The sequence below is a fragment of the Anabas testudineus genome, chromosome 22 (genome assembly GCF_900324465.2).
Source record: "Anabas testudineus chromosome 22, fAnaTes1.2, whole genome shotgun sequence".
NCBI lineage: Eukaryota > Metazoa > Chordata > Actinopteri > Anabantiformes > Anabantidae > Anabas > Anabas testudineus.
This window is the reverse complement of record NC_046630.1, coordinates 18,926,788-18,946,041: the sequence shown is the minus strand read 5'-3', so window position 1 is coordinate 18,946,041 and position 19,254 is coordinate 18,926,788. Positions and strand designations below refer to the sequence as shown.

The 19,254-nt window shown below is 40.5% G+C and overlaps 1 protein-coding gene across 1 annotated transcript in view; it reads left to right on the top strand.

Moving 5' to 3' along the window:
• The window catches only part of dcc (DCC netrin 1 receptor), a 200,849-nt gene that overhangs the window by 167,984 nt on the left and 13,611 nt on the right, over positions 1-19,254 (top strand). Inside the window, exons 23-27 of the mRNA XM_026338947.1 lie at positions 3,625-3,787; positions 4,913-5,136; positions 5,319-5,435; positions 11,484-11,633; positions 17,062-17,367. Coding sequence (XP_026194732.1) covers positions 3,625-3,787; positions 4,913-5,136; positions 5,319-5,435; positions 11,484-11,633; positions 17,062-17,367 — 960 coding nt within the window. The remainder of the gene's footprint in view (positions 1-3,624; positions 3,788-4,912; positions 5,137-5,318; positions 5,436-11,483; positions 11,634-17,061; positions 17,368-19,254) is intronic.

Here is a 19,254-nt window from a genome sequence, read left to right as displayed (position 1 = left end):
TCTAGAAAATGCCACAGTAAGTCCATAGTGTCTCTACTCTTCTTGCCCTGTGTCTCCCTGTTTGTTATTCATGTTTCTAAAAAGATGGGCGGTGTAAAATGTACATTTCAGTACATTACTGAAAATGAGAAAAATACTGTAATACTGTTATTTGGAATTTGATGTTGGGGACAAGGCTGGAAAAGATGTGTAGTGTTAACAAGCACCCAGCAGAACATCTCACAGCTGATTGGGTTCATTGGCACCAAGACAGTTTCATGATGGGTATAAAAAGAGCATCCCAAGGAGGTTGAGTCTTTCAGAAGTAAAAAGGGTTGGCAAGGTCCACCACTGTGAAAGACTGCGTGGGTAAAAAGCTCCACAACTTTGTTGCTGCATCTACAAATGCATGTGGTACAGACAACATCCAGATAATGTCTTCTTTATTTTCCCCACATATTAAAACAGCATGTCTCAGTAGTCCAGGTCCTAATCTGGCCTGCTCACCCATTTGGCATATTAAGATGCTAAAAATATGGTATGATGCCGCGTTCCTGTTCCCCAAAGATCGAAACATTCGATTGGAGCAACCTCGCTTCATATATTTGGTTGAAATTAAATGAAAAAAGTTGAAAAAAAAAAAAAGGGGAAAGCGATTTAAGAGGAAGGTGATGAAATCTAACTTCAAAAAACGAAAAGAGTGATATCGCAGTCTCTGTGCTGCAGCTGAAAGTTGTGATGGATTGTGGTTTTCATTGAGAGTGACGACCAAATGGAGAGAGTGCGAGTGAGAGGGTAGAGGAGGTAAAGTGCCTCTCGTTCCCTGTCTTATGTATTTTCTTAAATTTTTCTTCCTCCATCATCCTTGTTCTCTTCTCCTTCATTAACTATTCGGACCCCTTCTTTCTCCTGCCCTCTCTGTCGGTTTGTCTCTTGTTTCCCGCCACTCGGCCTCTTTTCCTCTTTTCTCTCTCTCTTTTTCTTAATCACACTTGGATATTGGACGTTAGATGCACATGCTTTCTGCTCCATCCAGACTGCATGCTCCTTCTGTTTCCTATTTTCTCTCTCTAACTCTGTGTGCTCCAAGGTCGAGTTAATGAATGACAGAGCGTGTCATCAATTCCTCTTTCTCTTTTTACACCTGTCATACACTCAGAGAGCACATACACACACACACACATTGGTCTTTCTGTAGTTGACACTCATTGACATAATGCATTTTCGAAGTTTTAAGCACACAATGCTAAAATGTGCTCACAGAGATAGTTTCAAACACACACAGAAATACACCCCCCTCCAAATTTATTTGCACATTGAGACCAGTTCCTTTACTTTTGCTGTAGAAAGAAAAGATAAATATGAGACCAAGGATCAACATTTCAGCGTTCCTTTTCTAGATCTTTATGCCTGGATCCAATACACAACTTAGAAGAGAGCAATGTTTGAACTATTTTTAATGTGAGATAAAGTATTGGAACATTTGACTGGTGCTTTTTGTTGCTCAGGTGTGTTCTACTACATTAATTATGCCAACAGACTGCATTTTTAGTTAAAAGGTGTAACCAACATTAAAACCAGAGAGCTGTCTATTGGCGAAAACAAGCAATTGTGAAGGTGAGAGAAAATGGAAACTCAATCAAAGCCATTGCACAAACATTGGCCATAACCAGTCCAACTATTTGGAATGAAGATGATAGAAACCACTGGTGTACTAAGTACCAGATGTCGAATGGGTGGACTAAGAAAAATAACAGCAGCAAGTACAGAGGATACATCAGAAGATGCAAACAACTCATTAGCAAGAATGGGAAGGCCAGGCTGGAAAAAAAAATTCATCATGGACTGATGAGACAAACTTGAACCTTTACCAAAGTGATGGAAAGGCTAAGGTTTGGATAAAGACAGGATCTGCTCATGATCCTAAACAAGCCCATCTGTGAGACAGGGGATGAGCTTAATTAATTAGCATGATGATATAACACATGATGGCAGCAGCAAATGAACTCAGAAGTCTATTAAAACATGTTGTCTGCCAATTTAAAGAAAGATGCAACCAAACTGATTGGGAGATCCTTCATCATGCAGTAAGACAATGACCCAAACCACAAAGGAGTTCATCAGGGATAAGAAGAGGAAGGTTTTAGACTGGACAAGTCAGTCTCCAGACTATATAGTCTATAGAGCAATTTACCTGCTGAAGAGGAGACTGAAGGGAGTAACCACCCAAAAACAAACAAGAACTTAAAGAGGCTGCAGTGAAAGCCTGGAAAAGCATCACAAAACTATGTAAAAGTCTGGTGATGTCAGTGGGTCACAGGCTTGATGCAGTTGTTGCAAGCAAAGGATTTGCAACTGAATATTAAGTCTTATTCACTTATTAACTATTTCAAGTCTATCTGTTCCAATACTTTGGCTGACTTCTTCTAAATTGTGTATTTTAGTGTGTATTTATGCAGATTTGCCAAAAGATCCCAGGCAAAACTTTTCAGCTCTGTGTTTCCACAGTGGTGGAACACCTTACCCACCACTGCACGCTCAGCTGCCTTACTCTTAACTTTCAAAAACTTGCTAAAAAACAGAACTCTTCCAAATCTTTCTCTGCACAAATAAATCTTACACACATGAAACGGAAAGGGTTCTTTCTAGAGCACTTTACTTTGTTTGTCTCCTTGGCTTAGATATTTGCTTGCTTTGTACCTCACTTGTAAGTCGCTTTGGATAAAAGCATCTGCCACATAACCAAATGTAAAAGTAAATCTTTTCAAACATTAACTTCTTACTGGAATATGTATAGCATATCAACATTTAAGATAAAAAAATACAAAGTTTTATTATTCCCAGAGAGAAATTGCTCTTGCCTTGTTACAGCTGCTCTGAAAGAAAAAATAAAAACAAACAAATACCAAATAACAATAACACAGCAAACTCAATAAGAACAAAGAAAATCTAAAGATTTCATATAGGCCAGTAAATAGTCCAGGGTGTGACGTGTGCAATGGAAATGATAACATAAATAATGATAATGATCGTCTGTATTACACACTCTAAAGAAGACTATGTTTGGCTATTTTAAAATCAAATATTATGTATGTAAAATAAGAATATCGTTTAAATGTTATTTCCCATTTTAAATTAATTGACTCTAAAATACGGTTACATCAACAAACTGAATGACTTCTGTATACACTGCCATAGTAAGAATGAAATTGTATATATAAAATATGGCTTGACTAGAAGATGAAATCTAATTTACAAAAAGATATTTCATTCTCGAGCTTACTAAAATCTTAATTTTTGCTAGCGTGAAGATGAAAATGAAAATGTTCCAGTAACATACATTATCATTATGCACAGGGAATTATTTGCCAATAGAGATGATTTGGAATCTAAATCTTGGTATCAATTATTAATTCATACAATTTGTGCATAGAAAAACTATCTAAATCTCAATTGGATGTTATAATTTTATTATCATATTGGCAGCTATCAACTTCCTAAATTCACTTTTCAATAAAACAACTTCCTCTACAAGAAGAAATTGTGCAGTTTCAAACATTATCAACTACAGAGCTGATAATATCCATTTTTTTCTCTTCCTATTTATGTTTTCTAACCTCAGGTTCTCTGTTGTTTTTATTTCAGAGTCTCCTATTGGTCAGATGCGTCCACCTCACGGCAGTGCTACGCCTCAAAAGAACAGCAACCTCCTGGTCATCATTGTGGTTTCCGTGGGAGCCGTCACTGTGGTCGTGGTCGTCATCGTGGCTCTGATCTGTACCCGGCGCTCCTCCGCCCAGCAGAGGAAGTAAGATGATTCATTCATCTGTTTGATGGCAGTAAACAGCTGTTAGGGAAACACGGCAGATGGTATGATCTGTCCTTGTGTTTGTCTTTTTTCATAGAGATTTCATATAGTCTCAGATGAGTGTTCCTGTCCTGTTCAACCTAGGACTTTTTTTTTCTTTTTAATTCCATACAATCAATAACTGAACAAATTTCATGCTGCACACTACAAATCACAGCAAAATAAAGTGAGTTTCTTTGATGAGCAGTCAGGGATTATTTTCCTGTTGCCTCTTCCTGTTCCTTCACAATAAAGGCCACCCTATGTTCCATTAGTTCAGCAGCAGTAGTAGGATATGCTGTGTTCATGAGCACCTTTAAACACACAAAGGGTGAGGTCATAAATTTTATGAAAATCCTTACAATGTCTTATATGTTACTGTATTACAGTATAGTTCACGATGTCTCAGTCTAATCCAGTCTCCTACAATTATGTTTCTAAACATCTAACCTGCAAGCACAAATATGTTTTGTAGGAAACATAATTGCATGTTGTATTTTAATTTCTATCCATTATTAAACGTAGAGCTTCGTTCATTTAAAAGCTATGCTGCATCGCAACATAATCGGAATATGATTGAGTTTACAACATACACATAACTATGGTTGCAATATAGTTGCACAGAATTGTAATTTTCTGGAAATAGGGTTGTTCAGTCGGCATTATCAGGTCAAAATCATCTAGTTTCAGGCTAACCAGTTGATTACTTTTTATTCTCGACTCCCTCTGGTCTGGTGGAGTATTATTATTTAATCCAGTTCATCGTGTTTCAGTTCTGAGCAAAAGCTCATCTGATGAATTTGCAGCCTTCATCTCTCCACCCACCGTAATCTGTCTGTTCATCACTGCCTTATGTGTTTGTGCAAATTGTAGCAAACTGATGGGGGCAAATGGTTTTATGATGGATGTACATTTCTGTTGCAGTACAGATAAACAGGGATAGTCATGCTCCGCTGGGATTCTGAGGGTTGCCTAGCGACATGACTCATACCGGTCTATGGGGTCATGTTCACTAACATCAATCTGTCCATCTTTACCATCCGGTCACTAAGTTCTTCCCCTCTGTGATCCTCATCCTCTGTGCAGGAAGAGAGCGAGCCACAGCGCCAGTAAGAGAAAGGGCAGCCAGAAAGACCTGCGACCTCCCGACCTCTGGATCCACCACGAGGAGATGGAAATGAAGAACATGGAGAAAGCTCCAAGTGTCGCTCCGTCAGGACACGATTCGCCCATTCAGTCCTGCCAGGACCTCCCCCAGGTTGCACACAGCCAATCAGAGAGCCAGATTGGCAGCAAGAGCAGCCACTCAGGTAAGGGATGGATGCTGCTGTTCATTCATTCAGAGAGATAGATAATACATAGAGACATATATTCAGATAGTAGGTATATATATAAAAAATGTAAATGTGTATATATATGTACACTATATTTATATATATACATACATTATATTTTAGATGTTTGACATGTTTCGGCATCTGACTGTTGACAGGAGCAGACGCTGATGAGGCATCCAGCAGTATCTCCACTCTGGAGCGCTCCCTGGCTGGCAGGAGAGGGACACGAGGCAAAATGATGATCCCTATGGACTCACAACCAAGCAACACACGTAAGTAACACAACTGAACTGTGTTTGCATGTTTGGATTTTCTGACTAAAGAATTCCTGCTTTTTGTCTTTGCACAAATGATGACCTACTTAGACGCAGTGCTAAACATAAACTTGTTCTGCCAGAGTACATTGTTTGTAATATTTCCGAGATGCTTTTTAATCAGCAGCTGGTGGTGCAGTAGGCTCAGAGCTTGTATTTAGGAAGCATATCAGAGTATGGGATTAGTGTTTTCTCTAACTTTCAAGTGTCTCCACTTGTTTGTCTTAAACCTTTATGCTGTCAGTATACACTAGTAAACTTTGTACTACATGACTTCATAATGTTTTTGGTCCTGTAACAAATACATTTTGTATTTCGCAAAGAGGTGGAGAAAGGTGTGGCTCAGTTGGGGTTCCCTCCAACCAGTGAGCCAGTCACCTACATGGAGTCACACTCAACATTTACAAGGAAAGTTTAGGGACTTTCCTCAAGGGAAGTGATTCAAAGGTTTATTGCTAGTTGCTCTTTTTGAAAAATTTCAGTAAAAGGGTCAAAGCTGCTCTCTATCAGTATGTTAACACAGATCCTCACTAAATACACACAAATAAAGACACCCGAACCCCGAACCTGAATATATTATACACTATCCCCTGTAACAACGCTTGGCATCATAGAGCTGTGGGTTGGCTTGAGATCTCAGTGATGGTCAGATGGTTTATTTATCTCTTCCTCTAGGGGATGAGATGTAAAAAGTCTTTAAAGCAGAGACAGAAGTGAAGCTGAGGGAATAGAGAACGCACAAACACACTTAATATTACTTTACGCACACACACTTTCCTGCACAGATAATTAGCTCGCATGTTCCCTCAGACCAACTCAGAGGCCAGTGGGAGAAGATCTGAGGGCGAGTGAATGAGGAGTGGAGAGAAAAGGAAGTGTTGCTCTAAACCAGCGTGCACATAGAAGTGTGTGTGCATGAGTCCAGACTGTCTTCAGTGTTTTGCCTTTTTGGTTTTAGCAGTATTTAGACACCTGCTGTGTATTATAGAAACAATCAAACTTCACTGGTGGCAACTAATAGGATTATGCATTTGTACTCAGTCTGCCTGGTCCCAAGAGCCACAGCGCAGCATGTTTCCCATTTTAGCTAAAGTCGGGCATTTTGACTTGATCAGAAGTTGGCGCCTTTTAGCTCTTGACTGGTTGAACACACACGATCCAGCTAATCAGCTGCAGCTGTAGCTGGGAAACTGGAAAACAAGCAGGCTTTGGTTGCACTGGATCAGCAGTCAAGTTTTCATTTTCATTGCACTCTTGTCCTTTTCCATTAAACTGCCAAGGGGGCTTTCATCTCCACGATGCCCTGTTCAACCATCGTTATTCTCATTGCACACATCATCTTTTCTTCATGAGTCGGATCACCTGACTGAATTTTCTGCAGATGGAGACGACGGTTTTATACTAGAAAGTGTTTTCAGGTATTAAACAATCATATTCTATTATAAATTATGTGACAGAAAAATATACAGTAAAATAATGCAAAAAAACAACTCAAAAAAGTGAAACATTAACTCAAAATACAACATTTAAATGGCAACTTTAGCTATTTTCTACTTGCCGTCCTTGCAGTCATCTCTGCTGAATTTTCTAGGCATTGACATATTTTAATATAGTGAAGCCAGATGAGTGCAGTCACATGATCTGCACTAAGCTTGTCAGTGCTGATCATATAACAGCATATTAGTCTGCATAAGTTAAACCACTGATCTACTGTAAAGAATGAGGCACTAGTTCACCACGCCTTGTTTCAGGCTTTTGACTCTTCCACAGCTCCACCCCCCCCCCCTCAACAACCGTCACGCTCCTGCCAGCCTTGCGATGCCTCCTTAGACCCCGTCAAACCTCACCCGTTCCTGTTGCACCGTTTTATCTGCATCGCCCTCATCAGTTCCATCATTTGCCCCATCAGTTCTGTCACACTTCCATCATTTCCACAACACCTCCTGTCAGCTCCAACGCTGTGGGTGGAGTGGGTGGGGCAGTGGTTGCTGTTGTCTGTAAACAGATCCATCTGTTGCATTCTTTTTTAATTCGCCAACATCTGCAGTCGCACTGACGCTACAGCCCATCTGTGAACCAGTTTTCACTTTGTGCAGAGGCACTTCTTCCAAGCCTTTTCTCTGTGGACCGTGTGTGTGTGTGTGTGTGTGTGTGTGTGTTCCGTCACATCACTCTGATCTCAAAGTTTCATTCTGTAATTACCCCGCTCTCACTTTGTCTGTCTTTAAGGATTTCCAGCCTCCTTTCTGTTGTTTTTTTATTCATTATTCGTTTTGTTGATGATTGCTGCTGCTGCTGTAACAAACTGGAGCTTCTGCACTGAACACTAACAACGCCATGGTTAGTTCTAGGGGAGGGTATTCCCGCTGATAAGTTTTTTCCAGCATGTGACAAGCGCTCTTGTGTGTTTACATAAATATATGTGTGTGTATGTGATATGTAGGTCACAGCAGAACAGGAAAACCCTCCAGGCTTTCTCTGCCAACACACAGACCTGCCATCTCTCTTTCTGTTACGTTTTACTCTACACTGAGTCTATTATTTATCTTTTTTGGCCAGATTCTGCATTGTGTCAACTCTGCTCTCTCATTTTGTCCTCAAACTAAACCATAGCTGTTTAGCTTTGTTGCTTTTTGAATTTATACAGTACATTTCAGTCACAGTGGACAGAATTATGCTGTTTCTTTAAATAAATACAAAAACTATAGCAGTGCAATCATTAGACTTTATATGTAAAAATTGGTAGCTTGCTTTTAATTAACATTAAGCTATTAAGATATTCTTATCAAAATAAATGTGTCATTACTGGAATTTTTCAAAGAAAACAATGATTTAACAAAATGGTCTACAATTATTTGTCATAGTTTTATTCAAAAAATAAAAGAAACTAACTGTGAAATGATGAATAAAACAAGGTTTTATTAAAATAACAAACCTGCCGTAAGGATGACGTTTTTTGTTGGTCACTCCAGAAGTTGGCATCACCAGGGTACCCTCCACAAACAGTCAGCAGGATTTTCCACTGGATTTTGGATTATTTAAGAAAATAAGCTCTGTGACAAACAAGTTTATGATACTTACACGTTTTGTTCAGCAAAATAAGCTTTACAAATGATCATTTTGATGATTTCTGGGCACCAGCAGTATAAAGCTGTTGTTAGGCTCTAAACTAACTAAGACCTTTAGTATCTTTGAAAAGGTTAAGGTTAAAATTGTGATTATTGTACAACTGAACACACCTGAAATACGAGTGTCAGACGTCCACAGATAGCATTGCACTGCACAGATTGAGTATTCTACTTGTACATTAGTTGAAGATACTTCATTACATGTATATTTTTTTATTGCTGCAATAATGTGACGGTTTGATTTCAGCCTTTTGCAGATGATGTAGGATGAGTTGAACATGAGTTCATTCTTAAACATTTTTTTTTTTTAATCTTTAAGTAAATTGCTGCAGGGTCTTCACTGTTTCTATTCTGGTGTTTGTCTGGTTCTTTCAGTTTCCCCTCGAACTGCTCTAGGCTTCTGCACACTATTCTGCTGCCACGTCTCTGCTCTGCAGATGACTAACCTGCTCATCTTGTTTGTATCTCTTTGTGTTTCTTTCTTTCTATCAGTTTGTCTCCATCTCTATTTTTCTACATAATCACATAATAATAATAATTTATCACATTTTCTAGTCTCTCTCAGTATCTCTGCTCTTTCTTTCTGTTATCCTGTATATTTTCTTTTTTGCCATCTACTCTATCTTCTCCAAACTGTTATTCTACCTTATTCTAATTACTTCTGATGTTTTTTCTTTGATCATTTGTGTCTTCCTTCTCATTTCTTTTCCAGTTTTTAAATTAATTCTCTCTTTCTCCCTCTCTTTCTTCACCTTTTCTACACACACACACACACAATTTTCCATTAACCTGTAGCTCACTGCCTCTAAGTCATCAATATTCTCAATCAATAATAGCATTGATCAGACTTGCTCATCTGTGGTCGTCTTTTTGCTGTAATCAAACCTCCTCCTTTTTAAATGATCATAGGGCAAACACACACACACATGCATACTGTACAGACACACACAGCTCCTAAAGCTGCTGATCACAGCCTTGCTTCACCCAGATTATCAATACTTTCCCATCAATAATGGTATTGACCAGGTTTAATACAATCAGTTTCAAAACGAGAGGAAGCAGCAGGCAGTAGGAAGCCCTGCCTCCCCCTCTCTCTTCTTTTCTGTCAGTCAGAATTCAATTGAAAAAGCTTCATTGACACGTGCATTATATGTAAAGAATGTTACAAGCATCAAGACAGCGGTATAACAAAAAATGACAAGTGGAGGCGGGATAAGAAAAGAGAAAGTAGAAACACATGGTGAGGTGACAGGGCCCTGGTGGATTTCACAGGCTTTAAACACCAGACACATTTCAGTGGTACTCCTTTAAGTTGTAAGTAATGCTGTCTACATCAGAAGTCTATGTTATGTGTGGACACTGATGTGTCACAATATCTTTTTACACATCAGTGCTGCAGCTGAAAACATCCAGTGTTACAATGACAGCGGCCTAAAGTTGTATTTGCATGTGGATTTTTGTCAAATGGGGCTTTAGCTTCATACAGTATGTAGTGTGCTAACATGCAAATGGTATTTGGCTCTTCACCTAACTCTTCTAAAGAAAATAAATACATGGATTTCTCTCAGTGCCAAGCTATTGCTAGAACAACATTAGCTAGTTAGAAATAAATGTCTGTAGTCATAAATGTTTTTTTATATTCTCTTGTATATTCTATATCTATATATGACCTGTGATATATTAGAGCATGTATGGAAAACAAACCATGGCTGTTTTCAGACGTGCAATCTTGATTTTTTTCAGACATTACTCTGGGGAGACGTTTGTGAGAACATAAATGTACAAAGTAGCTGGGCTGAACATTAAATGCACTTTTATCCTCCAGTTCTGTCCGATTGAGCCCGTGTGCGCGTGTGTGTGTGTGTGTGTGCGTGCGTGTGTGTGTTTGTGTGGACAAATTGTCGAAACAATATCTTGGCAAGCCCTCACCACTTCAAAGAGCTGCTGGAGAGTTGAGACTCAAGAATTAGGGCTAGCTGAAGGGTTGAAGTTAGACATTAACAACAGTTGTTGGAGGTTAGTGTGGAGGACTAGTGGATGCATTATGGTGGAGTGTCCTCACAAAGAAGGCCTTTACTAACACGTGAAATAACATGTGTATGTGTGTGCTGTCTACCTGAGGCAGTGCTATCAGACTCCCTGCAGTTTCATCTCAAGGTCACAATATGTCTGAATAAAACTACGTGTGCTCTGACTGTTTACAGCAGCTCTCTGCTCTTCCTGACTGTTTCACTGTCTGTGTGTCTGCACTGGGGATACAAGGATGGTTTTCAACATGACGATTAAATGATTCCACAGTTTTTTCTGTTCTCATTATACTTTTATTTATGTGTTCCCAGTAATATGTCCGAAGAAACCTGGCCATCTGTAAGTGTAGTCAGTACCATTGCAGTCTGATTTATCAATGTGTTTACCACTGGACAGTAGCAGTAGGAATTTCTTCTACTTATTTACTCTCTATGCTATCAAGCTATTCAGCGGCCCATTTACTGTTCTTATCACCACCATGGACGTGGGCTAGTAGTTGCCCGTCGGTTCAGCAGGTAGTTATCATGCACTGTCATGTGCCAGATGTTTGTTGTCATGGTTACAATAAGAAACGAGGAGCAACAGCGGGGTTACATTTACAGAAGGCACAAAAACTACAGTTATGTTTAGGCACAAAATCAAGTTTTACAGTGGTTTGAGAATAAATAAAGTACCAACACTGACCAAGGTTGCAACATGAATTGTTGGAATGAAACTGAAAATGTAAAGATAATAAGCAGCTGATACCTGACTATTGTATAGCATGGTATCAGTTGAATTGGCTGGTTTATTCCTGTGGTGCTCAGTGTCACCATGCCATGTTACTGACAGTTGGGTCTTTCTGTTTCAGCTGTTGTCAGCGCCATCCCAGTGCCGGCTCTGGACTCCTCTCAGTATCCCGGTATTCTGCCTTCACCTTCATGCAGCTTCACGCACAACAAGTTCAGCCTGAGACCAATGCCGTTCCCCAGCCTCACCGTGGACAGAGGATACACAACAGGTAAAGATGCACATCTGCTTTTGATGCGACTGTAGAGACAAAGAACGCCCATCACATTGTTCCAGTCATTAACATAGGAGGGGCTGCAGCGTGCATGCAACACTAAATTTGGGAATTTTGATCTGGAAATTTCCATTAAATGTGCAGTAGTTCTTAGAAGTTTGATCCACTTATCTGCACACACTTTAAAGAACAGACAGCAGTGTACTGACATAAGACAAAACCCCTCAGATATTTGTCAGTGAAATAAAACAAAGTTATGGTGCTCAAAAGGTCGGAACAATTTGATATTTCATTTCCAGAGTGAACAAAACGTTCCTAATACACCAGCAAATATACTAATTAACTAAAAGTGTGATGTCCACATATTAGACATAAGCACCACAAGGTTAACTATCTTAATGAGCCTCACTAGCTAGCATTAACATTTTCTGTCAAAATAAATGTTCAGGTTGTTAAACTGCTTTTGTCTACCTTGATTTGAAATGAAGGAACTTGTTTGAAGGGTTAATACGAATTTTGAGTGTTAAAACTAAAACAGTTACCATACCTATGAGCAGATTTAGGGGTATAGCAATATCAGGGGTTAGTCATTTGTAAATTATATAACAGCTAAAATATATACTGCATAAAAGTTTGGGTTATCAAGCTAGTGGTAGTATGAGAGCTTGAACCACAAAATAGTATATGATAATAATGTAACCCTAAGACAATGGGGCTTACACTGCAGCATCTTAATCTTCCCAGCTCTCTCTCTCCACTGCTCCCCTCTTCTCCTCTGCCTGTTCTACTTAAACCCCATTTTGCAGCAGAGCTAAATACTAAACGACATGGTGGGGAGCAGTAATTCAGTAATTGGCTAATTCCTGGTCAGCTTGTATCAGTGATTTAACAACAGTGAAGAGACGAGGAAAAGCTTCAGAGAGACCAAATTAGCCGACACAGTGGGTGGGCTGATCACTGACGGCAAAACACACACAATGAGCTGCTGAAGGGGTGGAGAAGTTGATAATAGAGTGAGGAAGATACAATAAAAGAGAGAAACAGCGCCTGCTAATGAGGGAGATAAAATTAACTTTTAAGTCATTCAAACAATGAGACACAACAGCGAGCTTCACTGATTGCACAGCGAAAGGTAAAGAATTGAGAAGTCAACTCCAAGTCCCAGAGTGCACTGCTGAAAGGCACCCCATCAGAGATGGGCAGACTCATTAGGGGATAAAGTCAGATGTCGACATCTGTACAAATTGCAGCATTTCTTAATTAGAATATTTGAATCGATTATTTATGTTTTTGCATCAGTTTCTGTAGTTCACGTCCACAATGTGTGAACTGAGAAACCTCGGTCCCCTGCACAACAGCACTGTGCTGTATATGTTGTCACTCTGAATTAAGTTTGTATGGTGCATCTTGAGCCTTATATTTCACACAAGAGCAACAAATCATTTCGCATTTGTAAAATAAACCAATAAATAAATAAATTGCACTTTTATCTGTTTTAAAGTTTTATTTTATTTTAAATTCTAGTTGAAATCCCTGAGTTTCAAAATATGCCAAACACGTCAGCTTGAATTTTGGAGAAATGTTTTTAAAATGATACACAAGACGCGTGGAATATTTGCTGTTGACAAAATAGTGCAGCCATAAAAAATAAATGTGGTTCATGGTTTGAATATTCCACACAAGTGTAATTCACATAAAGAAGCTTCAAAGAAGTCCTGGGAGAAGGTCATACACAGTATCCAGTACAGTAGTATTGTCAGACTAAGGAAAAAAGACAAACCCACATCACTCAACTCTGGAGTTCAACTTAGATTTACAGCACACTCACTGTCCGGAACAGTTGCCGGGCAGGGATTGTAGATAGGCATGAGATTCTCATGGTTTAATAACCTTAAGCAAAAATATCACAGTTTCACAGTATTACAGTATCTGTAAAATACATGTGCTTTAGTGATATATATAGTACTAGATTCAACACTAATTTAAACAATGCATTAGATGACCTCACATGTACTACAACTACTGCTACGTCTATTATGAATATGTCTGATGAGTATTGAATCTGTTCCTTCAGTGATGATGTAGACATACACAGAAGGCGAGAGCGCGCATGTTTGCATGTGTGTGTGTGTGTGTGTGTGTGTGTGTGTGTGTGTGTGTGTGTGTGTGTGTGTGTGTGAACTTCATACACACTTGCACTCACTTGTGCTCTGTGGTTTTCTGTTAGTGTTTTTTATAAGGTCCTAAACCCTGAACAGTTTAAAGTACCTTGAGATGACATCTGTTGTGATTTAGCACTATACAAATAAAATGAATTGAATTAACAGATACGAAATAGTAATGATACTTTACAGGTAGTTAGTACTTCTTTGCTCTTCTTGGCTCTGTGAAGTAAGACTGGGGAGAAATATGGTGTCAACTTAATCAGCCATGTTAACCGCCTCTATAGACTGCCTATCTGTAGACTGCTGGATAGTGTAGTGGTCTTCGGCTCAGGGTACCTTGAAACTGGAAACATGCCCACCCGCACATTGTCGACCTGGGTGAGCGTGTGCAGGTACAACAGTGCTGTTAAGTTAAGCACTCTGTAAGTACGTGTCAGATCTTTGAATGTGATGTGGCCAATCAAAGCCAGTTAAAACAGGGTTCAGAGCTTGTAAGTGACTACTTCCACAAAGCTCCTGAAGAGAGGAGAAATGAAGTATATTTCAGGGTGAGAAGGATTCATTTGCACGCTGTAAATCTGGCTGTAATCAGATTGCAGTTCATAGTGACTAGCCCTTGGATATTAAGCCCACTTGGCTAATTTGGTTTCCAGTAATGATCAAATATGAGCAAAACAGATGACCTTTATACACAGTGTGTAAATGGGCTCTTTGAGTTGTGAGCAGTTACATCAAAGTGTAGTGTTCCCTTTTAGAAATGTTAGACTTCAGTGATTTTGGCTTTCCAACAACAAAACCGCATACAGTTCCACAATTTCACCAGAAAGGAACAATGGTTAAAACAAATTTCCTACCCAGCTCTTCTATTCATGTTGTAGGGATCCTGATCTTCCTGCAGTCAGCAGAGTAACGGGGCGTTCACACTACCAACAACAAATCACAAAATGGATGAGTTATCTGTGAGTCTCTCTGTTTATATGCTGAACAGGCAGAATAGAGAACAGCTCTCTGGATCTGTCTCCAGCCTGCTGTTAGGAGTGTGTGTTCCTCTGCAGAGACTGCAAATAAAAAGATAATTAAATAAATCACTGCGTCGTTGTACTTGAACATCTCTAAGCAGTGGGTTTGTTATCTCTCCACACATGCAATAAAATCTGTTAACTGGTGCACATGTGTGTGTTTAAACACAGTGGTTAAGCTTTACATCGAGCCGCCGCAGGCTCCCCAGCACAAAGTAAATCACCTCTCATTTCTAACCAAACTCAGTTTTAGAGGGAAAAATCTAAACAACAGAGGTGTTGTTTGACTGCGTTATTGCCCCTCTTCATCACTGCTGGGCTGGAGAGAAGAATTTCAGTGTCTTTCATGAGACGGTGAGGAGACAGGAGGACAGAGCAAATGGAACCAGGGCTGGAGGAAAAGAGGAGGACAAAGCATCATTCCCTCTGTTGCACGTTTCTCTGTATTCAATGTGCACAACATGAGGATAACTGGGTTTTCATATTCTGAACCAGGCTAGTCACATGGTAATCACCAACATCAGGTCATTTGTCTCCTTTTGGCTGGTGAAGCTCTCTCTTTCTTTTCCTCCGTCTGTAATTTTGACACTGGCTTAATGACTTGATGGTTGATGGTTAATCTTATTTATTCCCTCCATCTTTACATCCACCACTGACCTCAGTGCACTCTTGCAATTGGTGAATGCATTTTTCCAAACACTCCACGCTGCATATCATCTTTTTCTCAGCTTGCCAGGCTCTTCATTCACAGCCTGGAGGCTTCATCTCCACTGACGATTTTCCTTGAAATCCACAGTTTCCATTGTTGAACTGTTGGAGGAACTCATTTGCAAATTTAACGCAAACCTCCTTCTCTTCTTGCTTCAGGAGATGAGGAACCCATTCAGCAGACTTCTTGTGTAGTCAAATGCTGTAGTAAGAATTTAGTAGAAGCTCTGAGGTTGTTTTGGGGTCCTCTTCCAGTTTCATCCATTATCAACTTGCTGCTTATACGACAGTTTGAAATCATCCAAACCAATTCTAGACTCTGAGAGTGTGCTTACTCACCAAAATGACCTTCCTGCTGACAAACCTCTTACTATAATTTACTATAATTTATTTGTGGGGTCAATTTGTGTTCTCTTCTATCTAACATTTAAATAAAAACTACATAATAAATAAGAGTAAAAAACGAACGTCCTTGTTAGTTTTAGTCTGGAAGATGGAAACAACAAATGTATCTGTTTAATGTGGAACATTTCTCAGAGGTTGAACATTTTGTTGTTGATATTCTAGGTTTAAGTTATTGCTTTTCTTTCCTTGTCGACTCTCTACCTTCTTTTCTCTAAAGGCTGGGACATATGAAGCTGAGTGCTACTTTGTTAACGTTTGTAGATCTGCAGGCCCTTAGCCTCTTACGTTCCTTCTTATTGTCTCCTGTGGTCTCAGCTGGTTACACACATGGACTCTATAACTAATTACCGGATGTTCTCACCCCCATGTCTTCTCTGTTCAGACTGGTTGTGACTAGTCTGATCAGATCATCTCTCGTGTCACATCAAAATTAGGAGATCCTTTTTGCCTTCTTCACTTTTTCTAATAAGAAGCTCCTCTTCTTCTTCTTCTTCTTCTTCCTCCCTCCCATGCGTCTCTGTAATAACAACGTGGGCTTTAACGGTGCTGTAACGATGTCGACACACATCTGTCAAAGCTCTGAGTTTCTCAATACACAAAGAAAAGATTGATGTAAATACTTATACAGCTAAATTCAACAGAAGCTCCGCATGTATGTATTCCTCTTTAGTGGAGCTTAAATACATTTTTAAGGACCACAGGTATTGGGACGCACAGTAGAAGATCTGTGCAGACAGTATTTACATTAACATTCCTGACAAAGACACATTTTGTGTCCTGCGGCCTTCCTGCAGCAGCAGTAATTTCCACAATAGCGGCACATTTTCTCTGTGTATTACTGCCTACATCAAAGCGGGAACTGAAAAAACACTGAGGCACTTTAGGATTTTGTTACCGAGTATTCGCATGTTTGAAGTTTGTTTTCTTCCATGTATTCAGTGTTTTTCTGTCATTTCTACAAATAAGTGTTCACTCTTTACAAATGGCTCTGTGATGCAGACTAATTGGATGTTTTGTCCTCTCTTCGCCCTCCTTCTTTAATTCTTCCCCTCCTCATCTCATCCCTTTTCATCCTCCAAACATTTCTTTCAACTTTCTTTCCCTCTGTCCTCACTTCCTCTTCTTCAGCAATGACCTCAGATACCTCCACCAATCCTCTCCTCCAGCAGCAGCCTCCGCCACAGCAGGCCGCTCCCCTCCTGCCCGGCTCCGCTGCCCCACCTGGGGACCACGTTCCTGGGGTCGGCCCAGTCCCGGGTGCTGCCGTTGCTGCAGCATCTGTTGTGGAGGAGCCCCAGGCAGGGAGCGGTCGGACGATCCCGACAGCCTGCGTGCGGCCGACCCACCCACTGCGGAGCTTCACCAACCCACTGCTGCCACCGCCTATGGGGACCATCGACCCCAAGGTGTACACCTCCATGTTGCCACAGTCCAGTGAGTACAGCTGTTTGTCACCTGCCTCATGACCTGTTGCCCACCACACACATCACAGGCTGAGAGCCGTGTTGAGTTTCAGGCCTAGGATAGCCAATGTGTTATCATGAGGTATATCCAGCTAGGTCTTGCCACTGTAATTAAAGCATGTGATGTGTATCTCACATAAAGACAGAACAATGCCTTTGTCTTGTCCCGCTCTCTGTGTGCTACTCTGCTTTTCCTGAAGCTCCGCTTTGTTGTTAATTGTTTTGTCAGATTCCAGTGACTCTTTGTTTAAGCTGGATTCTCTCTGCTGGGAGACTGCGTTTTGTTTAATATTTTATTCACGGATGCTAAATGCATTAGCCTCAGGCTGCTACACGGTGTGTGTGTGTGTTTGTGTGTGTGTGTGTGTGTGTATGTTTGCAGAAGAATATACTGTAACTGGCCTTGACAGTAGCCAGAGGGTTGCATATGATCTGTATTGACCTCCTCCTGTTCTTTCTCTCCTTTTATGTTACCTGTCTATCTCTCCGTATGTTCACAGATTTCTCTCTCTGTTGTTCAAATACCTGTTAAAAAAACATCTCTCTCTTGTATTTTATCATTATTTCTTTTAATTGTTCTTGTTTCATTTGTTCGTCGCAACCAACTAAAGAGATGTTGCCAAAGGGGGTTGAATCATCGCATGACAGTTCTCACTGAGACTTTCAATACAGAGATGGTCCACATGTCTTCAGAACAGCATCAGTGCTCCCTGGCACGGACACCACACCCCCTCACTGACTCTCTGTCATTTCCCTTGGTATCCACCTCTGTCGGTCCATCTTTTTTAGATCTCCCTGTCTTTTTTGCGTCTTCCCCCAATGGCTCATCCTGTCAACAGACAACAAAACACTTGCTTACAGAACATATGATCCCTTGACAGTGTGTGGATGTGTGTTTGTTGTGTGTACTGCTTTTTCTAGGTGTGTATGTGTGTGTGTGTGTGGGGGGGGGGGGGTAAATATAGTTCCATTATGGTTCTGTTTACACGCCCAGGTGGCCTCAGATTAACATTGATTTTTGGCTCCTGGAAACCTTTCGCTCAGCAATAGTGAGCCTGTGGCAACGCTCAGCTCGACTCCCACAGACCTTCCACTCACCCTGTGACCCCCCCCCCCCCCGTCCCGAACGCACTTTCTCCCCAGCACAGGGCCTCAGAGACGAGCAGCACTTCCATATTTCCACCAGCCCCCTCCAGCTCTCTTTGAAGCGGGGGAAACAGACTTGTGAGCGATGGTGTTTGATCTTCATACTGTAGTATGTTGTGTTCGTGTGTTGATGACTGAATGACTCCCTCAGTGAAAAGAATGCAATCTTGCCATGGTTTAATTGGATTGTTGTGGCGAGAGGAGAAAAAGACAGGGAGAGAGCGACAGTCGTGGGCAGACTGAAGGTTGTTAAGATTGTAAGATGGATAGACGGGTGCACGAGAGGTTTACCTGACTTTAGTTCCTTCTATAGTGTATCTGAAGTGTTGGAGTGTCTAAATGAGCTCAGGCCTATAGGTGGATGTTGGCATAAAGGCGGGAGCTGTCGACAGCTTCTATAGCTGTTTCTGCTGCATTAAAAACATTTGCTACTGAAGTATGGTCTTCTTCACGACTTCAGCTCTGCCTGTGATGAAGGCTTCATTTAGGCTGCGTGGGGACACACTGCAGGTGGTGCTAACGTCTCGTGAGAACCAGATGGAACTGTGCCACCAATGGTCTCTATTTAATCAGAACATGTATGCAAACATGAATAAATGTGTAAAATCTCAACCCTGTCTTCTAAACAAGATGTTCCTATGCAACTAAACTACATATTTAATGTCTAGATTATGTTTTAGTGCAACATATGTTTGTATGAATGAAGCGCTAC